At 55.7% G+C, this 16474-nt stretch overlaps 1 protein-coding gene across 1 annotated transcript; it reads left to right on the top strand.

Annotated features, from left to right (window-relative positions):
• The first annotated feature begins 248 nt into the window (after window positions 1–248).
• Window positions 249–15031, top strand: MFGE8 (milk fat globule EGF and factor V/VIII domain containing). Its single transcript, XM_004056727.4, has 8 exons — window positions 249–608; window positions 3927–4058; window positions 6472–6653; window positions 7071–7223; window positions 7948–8092; window positions 12110–12294; window positions 13905–14060; window positions 14184–15031. The coding sequence occupies exons 1-8, from the start codon at window positions 536–538 to the stop codon at window positions 14319–14321; spliced, it is 1164 nt and encodes a 387-aa protein (XP_004056775.1). The 5' UTR covers window positions 249–535; the 3' UTR covers window positions 14322–15031.
• The last annotated feature ends 1443 nt before the right edge of the window (window positions 15032–16474 follow it).

Here is a 16474-nt window from a genome sequence, read left to right as displayed (position 1 = left end):
GTTACCAAATAGCCCTCTAGGGAAGTTGAACTAATTTATACTGTCTTCGGCGAAGCATGCTTGGACCTGTTCCCCACAGCCTCCACTAACCTTGTTAACATCTTGATACTTGCCGATCCGAGAAGGGAAACACGATGCTCATTGTAGTTTTAATTTGCATCCATCTGATTATGAGTAAAGAGTTAGCATCTTTTCAAGTCTAAAAATCTTAAAAACAAAACTCCTGAACTTTTCCTGCCCAACAGACTCAAGACTCGTGACCCGGCCGTTGGCACGACGCGGGACGCCGGTGTGGCAGTGGCGGAAGAGGCAGATATCGCGGACCACCCCCGCGCCCCCCAATTCCTTTCAACCAATTCCCTCCCAGCCGCGGAGCTCCGCCCCCAGTCCGCCTCTGGCCAGCTTGGGCGGAGCGCACGGCCAGTGGGAGGCGCTGAGCCGCCTGATTTATTCCGGTACCAGAAGAGAAGGCGCCAGAACCCCGCGGGGTCTGAGCAGCCCAACCTGCCCATTCCAGCGCCCGCGTCCCCGCAGCATGCCGCGCCCCCGTCTGCTGGCCGCGCTGTGCGGCGCGCTGCTCTGCGCCCCCAGCCTCCTCGTCGCCCTGGGTGAGTGGATCGCGCCGCCCTCTGCCCCTCGCCCCTCCTCCCCGCGCTCGGAAGTTTGCCCGGCGCCCGCCCTCCACCTCCACTGTTGACAAACTTAGACAAAGCCCCGGGGACCGGGCCGGGCAGAGGGGCGGCTTCTTCCGCTGCACCCTGGCGGGACAGGGGGATGCGGCCCTGCCGTCTCTGCGCTGGGGCTTTTGGGCTGGGACTCGGGACATCGGGTGACAGCCCTGCCGCCCCCAGGGATGCGGCTTACAGATAATGACAAAGGAATCCGCTGTGTCGGGCCTCTCTTTTCCCTGGTGAAAAATGAGGCCAGGGAACTGCGTTTGACTTTCGAACCCCTTCCACCTGGGAGATTCTAGGACTCTAGTATGGATAAGTCTTGTCTGGATAACTTCGTCCTGGCCATCTCCCTGTCAACTCCAATTGGCTGGACAGTTCATTGGATTTTTGCGCTCCCAATTGTCCGTGCCTGGTCACATAAGGGAAGGGCTGGGGAGTCGGTGCAATGGACGCAGGCCGTAAGCGGGGCCCGCGAGGGGACCCAGAGGCTTCGAGGAACTTGGAAGAGGGCTGCCTGCTGATGGGAGTCTCCTGACTCCCTCCCTCCCGCGGCCTTGGCCGGCTGCTGTATCTTCCCTGGTCCTCCTCCGCCTCCCAGGAGGCCTCCGGCGGCCAGCTGGGCCCCTTGCAGGCTGGACTTGCGGATGCCCCGTGCCATTCACCGTGGAGCGCTGGGAGGGGGTCAGGGCCAGGACTCTTTAGGCGGCCCCTCCATCATTTTCTCATTGAAATGGGATTGACCGAAGCAAGGTAGGTAACAGCTGAGCCCCAGCCCTATGTCCTGTGATCTGCCTGACCCTCGGGGCTAGAGCTTCCAGAGTGCTCCAAGCTCCCAGGAACTTGGGAGCTCCTGGCCCTCCCCGGCCACCATGAAAGACAGCTGGATCTTCATAGCCCCTTTCTACTCTTCCCTGTACCCCCCAACCTGAACTCTGGCCAAATGTTACTGGAAAGTCCCCGAAAGAGCAGGACTCTGAAGTCCCAAAGATGTTTTTATACAGGGTGATCTGGCCTTTTCCAGAAGGAGGAAACACCATACCTATCTTACACACAGGTAACGTGGCTGGGTAGAGTACACCTTTCACTTTCCCTTTTTCCCACTGGACCGTTTTGCCCTGGAGCAGTGTAGGGAGAGGGCCGGTGCAGTTGGGAGGGAAGAGTCCATTCCCAACCGAAGCCTCTGTCTGTGTCAATGCTCGCCCCCGCCTGCCAGGTCAGAGGAAGGATTACCTGCTATTTAAAGCCAATGACTAATAGCTCCTTGGGAGCCACTTTAAGCTCCTGAGGCCCCTGGAGGGGGAGCTCTGAGGGCAGATCGCTCATTAATGGTGTTGTTGCCTTCCCTGGAGTGGGATGAAGGGGCTTTGAGATTTCAGGAGGACTCTCCAGCCTTAGATGGGTGACTCTGAGGGGGAGGCAAAAAGGTTTTTTTTTTCTTTTTTCTTTTTGAGATGGAATCTTGCTGTGTCGCCCAGGCTGGAGTGCAGTGGCGCGGTCTCGGCTCACTACAAGCTTCGCTCGCTGGGTTCATGCCATTCTCTTTCCTCAGCCTCCCAAGTAGCTGGGACTACAGGCACCCGCCACCACGCCCGGCCCGGCTAATTTTTTGTATTTTTAGTAGAGACGGGGTTTCACCGTGTTAGCCAGGATGGTCTGGATCTCCTGACCTCATGATCCTCCCACCTCGGCCTCCCAAAGTGCTGGGATTACAGGTGTGAGCCACCATGCCCGGCCAAGGCAAAAAGATGTCTCATGTCTTGCTCCAAATGACAGATTTGGGTGTAGGGTCTGGGGTAGCCCTTCTGGGATGCTAATGTCGGCTAGAGGACTCCTGTTGGGCCCGACCGACCCACCAGAGTCAAGGGATTGAGGACAGGCCCTCCTGTTCCTTCTCCTGTGTTCTCCACCACCGGGGCTGATAGTGTACATCTGTCATCCAGGTTCCCATCCAGAAGCCCTGGTGGCCTCTCCAGCCCTTGCTCCCTGGTGGTTCTGAAATCACCCTTCCTTTTCACTCCTCTGCCCTGACTTCCTCTCTCACCATGCTCTCCTGCTCTCCACCTTCACCCTCTTCAGTGGGATTTCTGCATTTCAGCCAGAGGGACCTGTCTGCAGCTACCAGATGCTCCCCACCCTGGGGGAGCTCAGCGGCATGTCTGCACATGGGCCTTTTCAGCCTTCTTCATCCCGCAATTGGAACTGACTTTCCCACTCCCATCTCACACTTGAGAATCTCTGTTTCTTGTTTCTTGTTTTTTATTTTATTTTTATTTTTTCTCCCCCCTGGTGGACAATGGTGAGGAGGGTGAAGGAAGGTTAAAAGCCACTGCTCTACGGGATGAAAAACTAAACTTGTCATTCTTCAGATCGCTCCCAGTCTGGCCCCAGCCTACCCTTCCAGCTGCATCTAACTGTGCTCCAACATACCACACCCTCTGTGCATCTGCTTTTCTTGGAACATTCTTTACTCATTGCCCAGTCTGGCACCCCCCTTACTTTGTCTTCTAGACCCAGCTCAAATATTCCCTCCTCTGGGGAACTTCCAATTCCCCAGCAGAAATCATGCCTCCAGTGACGGTCCATGCAGGCTTCTGGAGCATTGGGCAATCTTCCTCATCTGTGGACTTGCTGGCCTCTTTCCCCTTGGCTTCTTGAGGCCTGCGTTGCATCTGATTTCTCTGTCTCAGGGGCCTAGCATGGTCATTGGCCCTCCCAGTGTTTCCTGGATGATCATCGTGCTGTTCCTGAGTCAGGGCTGCCGTTGGAGGTGACATCTGTGACTGCAACGTGTGCCTGAATTGGTGGGCGGAACCTGCTCGATGGGCCAGGACAATGCTTCCTTCCACTGCCCCTGCCTGAAAGTCCTCATGGGCCTCCTTTGCAATCAAACTGCTGCCAAGAGACCTGCCCTGGACCTTGCCTGCCTCTCCAGACCCCAGCTGCCAGCTCTTCCACCAGTGGGCAGTGGTCCCCAGCACCACGGCCATTGTCAGCCAGCACTTTTCTGGACACTCCCAGGCCACTTGGAAAGCTGGGCGCTTCCCTTATGTGGGCCGATTCACCTACACATGGACTCCCTTGGCTCTAGGTGGACTCAGGCTCCCTCCAGCACACTGGGGAAGAGGGAGAGGAAGAGATAATGGGCTGAGTTTGAGTGGAGGGTCCTTTTGGGCTGGACCCATCTGCTACTTCTCACCTGTGTCCCCAGCTCCTTCCTGATCATCTGCTCATCTTACCTGTCTCTGTCCCCAGATATCTGTTCCAAAAACCCCTGCCACAACGGTGGTTTATGCGAGGAGATTTCCCAAGAAGTGCGAGGAGATGTCTTCCCCTCATACACCTGCACGTGCCTTAAGGGCTATGCGGGCAACCACTGTGAGACGAGTGAGTATCTGGGGGTGCTTGTTGCCTGTTTCTAGCAGTAGACCCTGAGCCACAGCCCTGGTGGCATAGGCCATATGCTGGCCTTATTCTCTCCCTGTGATCCCCACCGCAGTGGAGGTGTCAAGGCCTCCTCTGGGGAGACTGAGAGAGAGAGACAGAGCCTCAGTTAGACCGAGGGGGGAAAAGGGTCCTGTTGTTTCTTCCTTCTTTCTGCCTGGCCCTCTTTCCTGAGACTGCCGGCCAGGCCTGATGCTGATGCAGAGGAGTGAGGGGTTGTGGTCACCCTGGAGGTCACGGGAGTGCTGTTTCTTGAGTCACCATGAGCCAGACACACAGCATTAGGGTTAAGTCGCAAGGATTTTTCTACCTAAGAGGGGAAAACAAACACGTTCTTAGTCTTTTGAGGCCCAGGAACTCAGTAAATCAGCCTTGGTTTCAGAGTCTGACAGTTCCTGGCCCAAGTTTGACCTGCAGCCTCATCACAGAGCTCGGGGAGAAGGGAGAGGCCTGGGCCAGCTGAGCCATCCCCACGCGGTCAGGTGGTCAGAGGCCCTGCATGCCCAGAGGGGCTGTCCGCGTGTGACCTGCCTGGTTATCCACTCGGCCACAGAATGGCCCTAGGTGGGGTGGCAACAGCAGTTCCCATGCTGTCCTCCCTCCAGGCCCAGCTGGAGTCCCTCCCACTCAGTGCTCCCACCCCACTAGGACTCCTCATGGGGCAGGCGGGTTGCCCACATGTGGGCCCAGGGATGGGTGGAGCGGGGGTCCTAGGTTTCTGAATCCAGCAGGTCAGTCGCTGAGCATCTTGGGTAGGGGACAGGGGACATCTTGCCCTCCTCAGGGAGATGTGGGGATGGGCTCTGAGGTTTGCTGGCCTCCAGAAGGAGGGGGCGGGGGGCTTGAGCCAGCTGGGTGGCAGCAGGGGCCCTGGGAGAGAGCAGGTCAAGTGAGTAGGATGCCTTTTACCTCCCAAGTGGCCCTGGGGCCTGTGCCTTGGACCCTGCCCTGAGGCCAGATGTGTTTGAGATCCTGGTGGAAGAGTGTGTGTATGGTTTGGGGGACGGGTTGCTAAGGCAATCAGAGCCCTGGGTAGGGCCAGGTGGGGCCACTAACAAGTATCCTGGGAGCTGAGGTAACAGTGAGTGTGCCTGAGTGGGAATTACCCACCCTGACTTCTAGCTTCTGGGCCTGGGATCTTCCCCAGGCTGGATATGGCTACACCCAGGAAGAAGGCAGGGATGACCACACAGCGGAGGAAGCCCTCAGAGGGACCTTCGCAGCTCTTCCTTGCCTTTTACGTGGTATGTTTCCTTGGAGCCAACAAGGACCCTGCGGGCCCAAAGAATGCACATTGGACTCCTTCAGGGTGTGAGCGTGGTGGGGTATGGGGATAGTCCTGGAGGCAGACTGGGGTCAAATCTCAGCTCAGCCACTGGCCGAACTCTGGTCTTGAGGCTCTGGCCTCACTTTGCGCCTTCCCCTCCCTGCTCGAGTGCGCTAACACCGAGCTTGTCTGCGCCTGTGATGTTGGAGGAAGACTAGATCTGTCTGTGGGTTCTCTGCTTGGCAGCTGGAAGGCCCAGGCACACGCTGGGGGGATCCCCAGATGATGAGAGAAGCTTGGCCTGTAGGTGGGCCTGGTAGCTGTCCTGGGTTCCTGGGACCGCACTGTTGGAGTGATGGTGAGGGGGGTGGGGCCTTGGCCATGGGCATGTTCACAGATGGCTGGCTGAGGGCCCACAGGTGGAAGGCGCAAAGAGGGAAAGCAGAATGGCATTTGTGCCCCACCCAGAGAACTCCTGCCAGTGGGATTCTAGAAAACTCCAGGCAGATTAGCTTCTTTCTTTGTGTGCAGTGCTGGTACTGTTCACTGCCATCTGAGGTAGCCCTTCTCCCAAAGCCACCCTCCTGAGGAAGCCAGGGGCTGGGCTGAGGATGGCGTCCCTTCCTGGTGGGGAGGGGGGGACACTGAGGAAGAGGGGGTCACACCGGTATTCTGTGCCACCAGTCTAACCCCTGCACCAGACTGATTGCTGCCAGATGCCCTATATGAACGAGGCCACCTCCCACAGCCTGGGAGGGGACTCTACTTTCCATGAGTGCCAATCACGGCTGTCCCCACCGTGCTACCCTGGCTGGGATCCTCTGGCAGCCCTGGGTCCCGGCCTCCCATGACTCTGCCCACCCCCCTCATCCTCACCACCCCCGGCCACATACCTTTCCTTGGCACCTCGTCCTGGGCACTGCCTTCATTGTCCCTTTGTGGTCTTTGTTCTGAGAGAGGCTCTGAGGTTCTCCCTGGCCCTGGGGCTTAGGCAGAGGTCATACAGTCTTATTTTCTTGTCCGCTGGGTCCCAGCTGGGCCCGGGAACCTGCTGGGGTAGCCACCTGACTGCCACCTCCCTTCCCTCAGAATGTGTCGAGCCACTGGGCATGGAGAATGGGAACATTGCCAACTCACAGATCGCCGCCTCATCTGTGCGTGTAACCTTCTTGGGTTTGCAGCATTGGGTCCCGGAGCTGGCCCGCCTGAACCGTGCAGGCATGGTCAATGCCTGGACACCTAGCAGCAATGATGATAACCCCTGGATCCAGGTATGCCTGGGGATGGCCCTGGGGCGGGGCGATGGAGAGAAGGCTCGATGAATGTTCCTGCATTTGGGGGTTACCCCAGGAGAGTTCATCACTGGGGTTCAGGTGGCAAAGGTAGCAGGTTCCCATGGATGAAGTATCTGTAAGTGGATGGCATCCCTGGGGGAACCTAGTATGGGGTCAGGGTGAGGGGGGAGGAGGCCCCAGGCTGTGGAGGAGCTGTTGGTGCTGGATGAGGCCTCTGGAGGCCTGGGCAGAAGAAGAAAGCCCTTTGTGCGGGCAGTGTGCTCAGCTGCCCCTCCTCTGTTTTGTTTGAGTTGTTCCCCCACCCAGTGGGGGAGTGAAGGGATGGGTCTGCTTGGATCTTGAGTGGAAAGAACCCAGGAGATAAGGGTGCCATCTCCCCTGCCCTGTTTCCAGGTGAACCTGCTGCGGAGGATGTGGGTAACAGGTGTGGTGACACAGGGTGCCAGCCGCTTGGCCAGTCATGAGTACCTGAAGGCCTTCAAGGTGGCCTACAGCCTTAATGGACACGAATTCGATTTCATCCATGATGTTAATAAAAAACACAAGGTAGGTCTTGTTGGGGCCTGAAAGAAGGGCTGTGGTCCATACCCCCTAAGGTTCTAGCATTGACTGAGGACCCCCAGCGAGTCCAGAGAACCCTGGGTGATTGGCTATGATGTGGGTCTTTGGGTGCATCTTGGCTTCTAGAAATTGGGAAACCCAGACTGTGTCCATGTTCTGTGGTTTATAAGCAATAGTCCCACTTTAGAGATGAGACTAGTGAGATTCAAAATGGTACAGTGACCTGTTGAGGGTGATAGTGGTGGAGGAGCTGGGTTTCATTCTGAGCCTTCAGGGGTACACGTACAGTTGTGTAGATTGTATACTGCTCAAGGATGTCATTGCTAAGCAGGCACCATTCACAGTACAGGCATTGTACATTTGTGGAACTCTGTCAGAAAATTGTCATAATAAACTATTTGAGAAAGGAGTGCCTTTTCCTAATTTGCAAAGAGGTACCCTGTAGGTTACAGGTGGCCCTGTGTCAGCTATAGGGGTTTATGCCCAGGCTCCATGATGATTAAGGAAAGTGAGAGGAGAATCTTTGTGGAGGGCCGTGGGGTGGCCAAAGGAGAGGCTGCTGTGTGAGCCTCTGCTGGCTCTTCCAAGTCCTCTTCACCCTCCCAGCCCCACCTCTGCCTCCCAGGTCTGAAGAGGAAGATGAGGTAACCCCAGGGAGAGGGACTGCTCAGATAGACCCCCTTCTCCAGTCTTGTCCCTTCCCTCCTAGGAGTTTGTGGGTAACTGGAACAAAAACGCGGTACATGTCAACCTGTTTGAGACCCCTGTGGAGGCTCAGTACGTGAGATTGTACCCCACGAGCTGCCACACGGCCTGTACTCTGCGCTTTGAGCTACTGGGCTGTGAGCTGAACGGTGAGTGCTGGGGGTGCGGGTAGGGGGGCTCTATTGGCCAATCCTAGGAGGTGGCCCTCCCTGCTGCCTCTTTTCTCAGCCAAACTGAGCTGGGTAGGGCAGCAACAAGGCCCGGGGACCAGGCTTCACTCGGGCAATGCACTCTAGGGGGTCACCTGGCCATAGCAGCCCCACCCAGGTGTTTGCTGTCTGCCAACCCATGACCCAGGGCATTCTGATTGATAGAGAAAAAGACATCAGTTTTCAAAGTATTTTCCCTTCTTCTGGTTGGCTCCTCTCCTGTAGCTTCTAGAACATGTAGCGTTAGGTGTGTTTGGCAGATGTCAACTTTACGAGGGCAGAGAATCTGTCTGTTTTGTTTGCTTCGGTATTCCCAGTGCCTAGAATGGTGTCTGGTTTATAGGTACTCAATAAATATTTGATGAATGAGTGAATGAATGAATGAGGGGCGTGGGGCCCCGATGAATGATTTATTAAGGGTACACATCTGGTAGGTATTAAGACTTGGTCTAGATCTCTGGGCTCCCGACCACACCCATCCAGAGCTTTCCCTGCCAAACTCTTAGAGTCTGCACTCCAGAGAAACACAGGGGCTTCTCACAGGGCTTGGACCTGGTGCTTCCTGCTGCCTTTTCCAAAGAGATTCCCAGATGAAGAGGTGGGGAGACCGTAAAGGGACAGATTTCTGCAGAGCCAGGAGACAGCCTGGGCGAGGTCAGCGTGCCGGATTTGGGCTGACAGACATTAACTGTCTCAGCCCAGCTCAACCCAGCTTTCCTGAGGTCTGGGTATTTCTCTCTCTTTGCAGCCACAATGCCACCTGCTGGCCATCAGTGGAACTGTAGGGCTCGCTAAGCAGAGCTGCAGAGTGGAGGTTCTTATCTTACCCGCTGGCGTTTTTATCTTACCTGCCCTCCTGTGCCCCGCCTTTCCCCTCTGTGACACCTCTTCCTGTTGTCTCATTTCAGACACCACCCAAATACCCCTCAGAGCTGAGTTCAGTGCCTGGCTGGGTTCAGTGTTTTTAGTATGAACTTGAGTGGGTATGCTTCCTCCACCAGGGGCCCTTTGGAGCCGTGTTGTTTCAGTAGGGAGTATAAGACTTTGCCTTCTGCTGGAACGAAATGTAGGCTACTGGGAAAGGACAGAGCCAGGTCTGTGTGCCTCTCCCTGGAGTCCCTGACACTTGCTGTTTTGGCTTGAAGCCTTTGGCCATTAAAGTTGCCTGTATCCAGGCATGACTGGCCCCTGCTCAGGGCCAAGAGAGGGTGAGTCTTGCAGACCAAGGAAGCCCAGGTACCCTGTCTGCTTCCTTCAGGGTCTGGACCACTCCTTTCCCTATAGGCCTTCCAGTCGGCTGGAGAGTGTTGGTGCGTGTGTGCATGTGTGCATGTGTGTGGGTGGGGCTGAGGTCTGGGGGTACCTGGGATTCCACAAGGGATTCCTCTTTGCAGGCATATGGTGTCTTTGGTGAATTAGTTATTTAATTCAATGGATGTTTATTAAGATATTGATTAAGCCCCTCCTGGGTGCTTGGCTCTAGGGAATGATTCCTTGACCTCATGGAATTTGCATTGTAGCGAGGGAGGCAGACTTGAGGCAAGGAGCGGATGACAGAGAGCAGTAACAGCTCTGAAGAAAAGCTAGAGGCTGACGAGATGACCATGACTTGGGGTGAGGGGAGAGAGCAAGACAAGGACTGCTCTGTCGGGAAGGCCTTTGACTGGGGGCCTGAATGATGGAGAGCCAGCCACATGAAAAACTTAAAAACAGCACTGCAAAAAGAGCACTGCAGGCAAGGAATTGGTAAATGCAAAGGCCCTGGGGCATGTTGAAGGGTGGAAGGAAGGCCAGTGGAGCTGGAGCCAAGAGATGGAGGGGCAGCTTGGTGGGTGAAGAGCCCCAGGGACCTGCAGTGTAATCACCTAGGAGCTTCTTAGAAATGCAGACTGAGGCCGGGTGCGGTGGCTTACGCCTGTAATCCCAGCACTTTGGGAGGCCAAGGCAAGCGGATCACCTGAGGTCAGGAGATCAAGACCAGCTTGGCCAACATGGCGAAACCCCGTCTCTACTAAAAAAAATACAAAAATTAGCCGGGCGTGGTGGCAGGTGCCTGTAATCCCAGCTACTAGGGAGGCTGAGGCAGGATAATTGCCTGAACCCGGTCAGAAGGTGGAGGTTGCAGTGAGCCGAGATCATGCCACTGCACTCCAGCCTGGGTGACAGAGTGAGACTGTGTCTCAAACAAACAAACAAAAAAACAAAAAAAAGAAATACAGACTGAAAGCCCCAGCCTAGACTTGCTGAAACATAAGCTTTTTTTTTTTTTAATCTAGATCCCCAGGTGATCTGTGAGAATTACTCCCCTAGTATCTCACTTTATAGATGGGGAGACTGAGAGCCAGAGAGAGGAAGGGACTTCCTAGAGTGCTGGAGCTGACAGTCCTGTCCCTGCCCTGGTGTCCCTTCCAACTGCATTTTACCAGAAAGGCTGTCTGACTTCCTGGGGAGGCTGAGAGTGAGGAGGGTATGAACCACTAGAAGCAGATGATCTGTAGAGGGGTCTGCGTTGAGCACATTGTGCAGAATTGGTGTCCTCTGCAAAGCTGCCCAGGTTTTAGCCTGCCTCAGGCCTCTCCTCTTCTGGGGCCAAGGGACAACCAGCTCTCAGCCCGGGAGCCTCTCTTTGAGGGGGAACATGGTGGTTCCCTGGTGCATCACCATCAGGAGACGATGGTACCATCGGCAGGCATTGTCAACACACCCTGGAGGCAAATGTCTTGAGTGGTGAGAGTACAGGTGGGCAGTGATATAACTTAGCTGGCTCCCAGTACTCTTGAGTGGTGAGAGTATTGGAGGGCAGTGATATAACTTAGCTGGCTCCCAGAGGGCAGGAGGCTCTCCAGTCCCACCGTCCACTCCTGCCTCCCTCAATTCCCCAGAGGGATAGACACTTGTGGAGTGAGGATTCTTCTAGGTGGGAGACACCACCATCATTCTCTTGGGAGTTGTATCTCTTGCCCATCCCCAACTGTTCTATCCATACGCAGGTGCAGACACAAGTGCAAGGCAGCCCAGCACATTCCTGAGTGTTTGGGGCAGGGCTGAGTGAAACAAAGGCCAGCTTCCTGGGCCAGCCCTCACAGGCCTGTGTGACAGCATCCCCAGAACATTTGAGTGTGCGAAGGCCCTCTGGGAGACACTAAGTCAGGGGGCTTCTGGGGAATGGAAATAGAGATGTCTCTGTGCCCCAGGAGTTGTCTGATTTCTCTAACTGCCAGCTGCTGGAGGGCAGGGATGTTGTCCTGTTCATCACTGGGTCGCCACCAGGCAGGCCTTCATCATCTAGCTGGGATGTGTAGCTGGTAGAGGTGACATCATAGTGTGACATTAGGAGTTTGTATGTGACTTGAGCATGATGCTTAATGTCTTTCAGTTTTCTCATCTGTAGAATGGGCTTACTAATTTCTACTTCATTTAGTGTTTTTCTTTTCTTTTCTTTTTTTTTTTTTTGGTGGCAGGTTAAATGACTGAAGTAAGCACTGAATAAACAAGGTGGTTGTTATTAAAGTAGATAGTGACTGTGCCATGGGACGGATGGGAGGCCGAGGCGATGGGGGCAGTGCTGTGAGTCCAGAAGAGGAAGAAATCCTGCCCAAGTGAAGTAGTCAGGGCAGACTTCTTGGAGGAGGTGTCTCCAAAGTCAAGCATTGAAGGAGGGCAGGAGGTGGTGGAGCAGGGGCCTTCCCTGGTGCAGAGGAGAAGGGTGGTGAGTGGGAGGTGTTGGGTGATCTGTGAGGAGCTGAGCCCGGCTGGTTGAGGTGAGGAGGTGGTGGGGTCGGCAGTGAGAAGGTCGCACAGTTGGCCCTGCAAGGCGGATGGAGCTGCTTTCTGTTGCCCAAGAGCGTGACAGGGGCTGGTCAGGATCCACAGAGTTCTTTCTGCTTCATCGCCTTGTGCTCCTGCCCCTGGGAGCTGTGGATCCCAGATCCAGATGACAGCCCACCTTGCTGGCAGGATGCGCCAATCCCCTGGGCCTGAAGAATAACAGCATCCCTGACAAGCAGATCACGGCCTCCAGCAGCTACAAGACCTGGGGCTTGCATCTCTTCAGCTGGAACCCCTTCTATGCACGGCTGGACAAGCAGGGCAACTTCAACGCCTGGGTTGCGGGGAGCTATGGTAACGATCAGTGGCTGCAGGTGGGTCAGCCTTCTTGGGATGTGGGGCTGGGGTTGGGTGGGATGAGGTGGGACTGCCAGATCTTTGACCTCTCTCCAGCCCAGGCTTCTCTTCTGCTCCCCAAAAGAGTTCTGGAAAAGCCTTGTTTTTCTTCGGCTTTTCTTTCTTCTTCCCACCTGTACTCCCTTCTCTTGATCCTGCTTCTACCAAGGTGGAGAAAGCATGTGTGTGTGTGTGTGGATGTGTGTGTGTGTGAATGTGTGCGTGTGAATGTGTGTGTGAGTGTGTGAATGTGTGAATGTGTGTGTGTGTGAATGTGTGCATGAATGTGCGTGAATGTGTGTGAATGTGTGCGTGTGAATGCGTGCATGTGAATGTGTGTGTGTGAATGTGTATGTGTGAATGTGTGTGAATGTGTGTGTGAATGTGTGTGTGTGAATGTGTGTGTGTGTGTATGTGTGTGTGTGTGAATGTGTGTGTGTATGTGTGTACACAAGAGGAGAGCCATTCCATGGGCTGCCACAGGATTGACAAGGCTCAGCCTATGGACAGCAGGGCGGAGGCGGAAGAGGGAGACATGACCCAGGCATCTTGGGACCTCTCCCTTGAGCACAGCATACATATTCTCTGACTCAGTGTCTAAGAAGCCACCATGTGACAGCCCTTGTCTGTCATTGAAACTAGGAAACAAAAGAGAGCCATGGAAAACCAGAGCTTGTTTTATAGATGAGGAAGCCGAGAGCTGGCAGGACGATGATCTGCCTAGTACCCACCTGCTGGCTGGCAGTGAGTTGGGTTTACACCTGGATGTTGGGGAACTGTGTGTCCAGGTGCAGCTGGCAGGTTCTCCAGGGAGGTCAGGGACCGGAGACAGGAGGTCTGTCTCAGGGCCCCATGGAGCACACTGCGGAGCTGGATTCCCTGAGGAGCTGCCTGTCTGTGGACACCCTCAGGACCAGTGTCAGGCTGTGGGCGGCGCCGCAGGGAGCCTCTAGAGCAGTTCATGCCCCTCCAGGCTGTGGCCTCTCCTGTCCTTCTTCCCATCACAGTGCAGTGCAGGTCTCAGGGAGGGGTGGTTGGCGTGGAGTTGGCCAGGGCCCAGACCCTATGAGCTTTATAGCAGTGAGGTACCGAACACCATGTGTGGCAAAGTAGGTGGTATTACTTATGCCCCCCCACCGCTCTTTTTTTTTTTTTTCTGAGACAGAGCCTTGCTCTGTCACCCAGGCTGGAGTGCAGTGGCGCCATCTCGGCTCACCGCAACCTCCGCCTCCCAGGTTCAAGCGGTTCTTCTGACTCAGCCTCCCTAGTAGCTGGGATTACAGGCAGCCACCATCATGCCCAGCTAATTTTTTGTATTTTTAGTAGAGACGGGGTTTCACCATGTTGGTCAGGCTGGTCTCGAACTCCTGACCTCAGGTGATCCACCTGCCTCAAGTCTCTCCCAAAGTGTTGGGATTATAGGCATGAGACACCATGTCCGGCCTTATGCCCATTTTATAGCCAAAGAAACTGAGGCTCACCCAAGTAGTTTTTTTCAAAACTAGAATTCATGCCTCAGTGTGTCTGCCTCTTTTCACCTTACTGGAGATGGTCCAAGCAGAGAAAATGTGGTTGGTTTCTTCTGTAGGTGGACCTGGGCTCCCTGAAGGAGGTGACAGGCATCATCACCCAGGGGGCCCGTAACTTTGGCTCTGTCCAGTTTGTGGCATCCTACAAGGTTGCCTACAGTAATGACAGTGCGAACTGGACTGAGTACCAGGACCCCAGGACTGGCAGCAGTAAGGTGGGTGTCTGTCCAGCTGCCCACCCTTTGCCATTCCTTCATTACTTCCCTGGGAGTTTGGCCTGGGGCTCTAAGGGGAGGGGGGCTGGCTTGGGGTCCTCCTGACACCCGCTCTGCCTCTAGATCTTCCCTGGCAACTGGGACAACCACTCCCACAAGAAGAACTTGTTTGAGACGCCCATCCTGGCTCGCTATGTGCGCATCCTGCCTGTAGCCTGGCACAACCGCATCGCCCTGCGCCTGGAGCTGCTGGGCTGTTAGTGGCCACCTGCCACCCCCAGGTCTTCCTGCTTTCCATGGGCCCGCTGCCTCTTGGCTTCTCAGCCCCTTTAAATCACCATAGGGCTGGGGACCGGGGAAGGGGAGGGTGTTCAGAGGCAGCACCACCACACAGTCACCCCTCCCTCCCTCTTTCTCACCCTCCACCTCTCACGGGCCCTGCCCCAGCCCCTAACCCCCGTCCCCTAACCCCCAGTCCTCACTGTCCTGTTTTCTTAGGCACTGAGGGATCTGAGTAGGTCTGGGATGGACAGGAAAGGGCAAAGCAGGGCGTGTGGTTTCCCTGCCCCTGTCCGGACCGCCGATCCCAGGCGCGTGTGTCTCTGTCTCTCCTAGCCCCTCTCTCACACATCACATTCCCATGGTGGCCTCAAGAAAGGCCCGGAAGCGCCAGGCTGGAGATAACAGCCTCTTGCCCGTCGGCCCTGCATCGGCCCTGGGGTACCATGTGGCCACAACTGCTGTGGCCCCCTGTCCCCAAGACACTTCCCCTTGTCTCCCTGGTTACCTCTCGCCCCTTGTCCTGAAGCCCAGTGACACAGAAGGGGGTGGGGCGGGTCTATGGGGAGAAAGGGAGCGAGGTCAGAGGAGGGCATGGGTTGGCAGGGTGGGCGTTTGGGGCCCTCTATGCTGGCTTTTCACCCCAGAGGACACAGGCAGCTTCCAAAATATATTTATCTTCTTCACGGGAACTCTTGGTGTGGTTCGTTATTGTTTCATGGGAATGGGATTTAAATTGCGCTGGTTTCCCCATCCCCCACCTGTGGTCCTCCCTGAGCCCCAGCTTGCTTGCTTGCTTTTTTTTTTTTTGAGATGGAGTCTTGCTCTGTCGCCAGGCTGGAGTGCAGTGGTGTGATCTCGGCTCATTGCAATCTCTGCCTCCTGGGTTCAAGCATTTCTCCTACCTCAGCCTCCCAAATAGCTGGGACTATAGGTGCACACCACCATGCCCAGCTAATTTTTGTATTTTTAGTAGAGACAGGGTTTCACCGTGTTGGCCAGGATTGTCTCAATCTCTTGACCTTGTGATCCACCTGCCTCGGCCTCCCAAAGTGCTGGGATTACAGGTGTGAGCCACCGTGCCCAGCCCCATCTTTCTTTATGTCACCTGCCTGACTACACATAGCTTCATAGCAGGAGGCTGGAGGCTTTGGTCCAGGGCGGCCTGAAGGAAGTCAGGACTTCCAGGTCCTCAAAACCTGACTTCCCCTCTTCCCTCTGCTTTCTACCTCCATGCCCTCTGGCCCTGAGCCCCACAACTGCTGCCTGGTCAGGGGCCCAGTGAGTGCTGGCAGACACTGTCTCCTGAATGCTTTTGCTCCCTTCCTGCCAGGAAGACTGGCTGGGGCAGCTGGTTTTCCCCTTCAGCAGTTTCCATTCTCTCTGCAACTGGAGTGGTGGGCTGGAGAAACTATAAGAAACTCAGTGAACCTGGGTGCCAGAACTGCGGGAGTTCCTGGGGTGGGTGCAGAGTGGGACTGGAGGAGGGGGCCGGGGCTCTGCCAAGTGGGCATGAGGCCTCCTGCCTGAACACACTGGTTCCTGGTAGGCCACTGGTGTGTGTGCTCCAGGGATACCCTCTCTGCCCTCCCCTGTGTGGGGGTCATCAAGAAGTGGGGGTGGGCCTTGCGGGCCAGTGTCTTGGCGATCTGGGAGGGTGACTTGCAGGCAGAGGCTTGGCTAGCTTGGGAAGGGGTGTAGGAAAAACCACCCTCTTTGTCAAGGTGAATTTTTCCAAACTTTGGGAGCCGTGCTGTGTTCTGCAGGCAGGGGGTGCATCTGAGCAGCAGGAGGTGGGGCTGCCTCTGAGCAGCAGGAGGTGGGGCCGCAGGGCTGCCAAAGGGAGGGCGTGGCTTTGCTGGAACCACATCAGGGAAATGTGTCTGGAAGTGGTTCCTTTCTGAGATCTGCGGTTGCTGGGCTCCTGGGCCTAGCAGGGTCTGAATAAAAGGCCCAGGCCGTGGTCTTCGTAGGAATTGAGGATGGGGGACTCCCTTCCCATGGGGGTCCCTTGGCCTACTGCTTCCCGTTTCAGAGCTCTCTTCTGTGGAGCGGTGTGGACTGGGTTTAGAGCCAAGTCTTTCTGGGTGCTTTCAAGCCTCAGGTCTCCCTCCCGGGGGAGTTTCCTGCCCTGA

This window comes from Gorilla gorilla, chromosome 16 (assembly GCF_029281585.2).
Source record: "Gorilla gorilla gorilla isolate KB3781 chromosome 16, NHGRI_mGorGor1-v2.1_pri, whole genome shotgun sequence".
In the NCBI taxonomy this organism is placed as follows: Eukaryota; Metazoa; Chordata; class Mammalia; order Primates; family Hominidae; genus Gorilla; species Gorilla gorilla.
Note: the sequence above shows the minus strand (reverse complement) of the source record. Positions and strands in the feature narration are given on the sequence as shown.

What these genes read in the sequence shown, in the direction of transcription:
- MFGE8 (XM_004056727.4), top strand. Translation starts at nt 536, where the DNA reads ATGCCGCGCCCCCGTCTGCTGGCCGCGCTGTGCGGCGCGCTGCTCTGC. An exon ending in GGGCAACCACTGTGAGACGA is followed by an intron (nt 4,059 to 6,471) that starts GTGAGTATCTGG and finishes CCCTTCCCTCAG; the next exon opens with AATGTGTCGAGCCACTGGGC. An exon ending in ATGATAACCCCTGGATCCAG is followed by an intron (nt 6,654 to 7,070) that starts GTATGCCTGGGG and finishes CCCTGTTTCCAG; the next exon opens with GTGAACCTGCTGCGGAGGAT.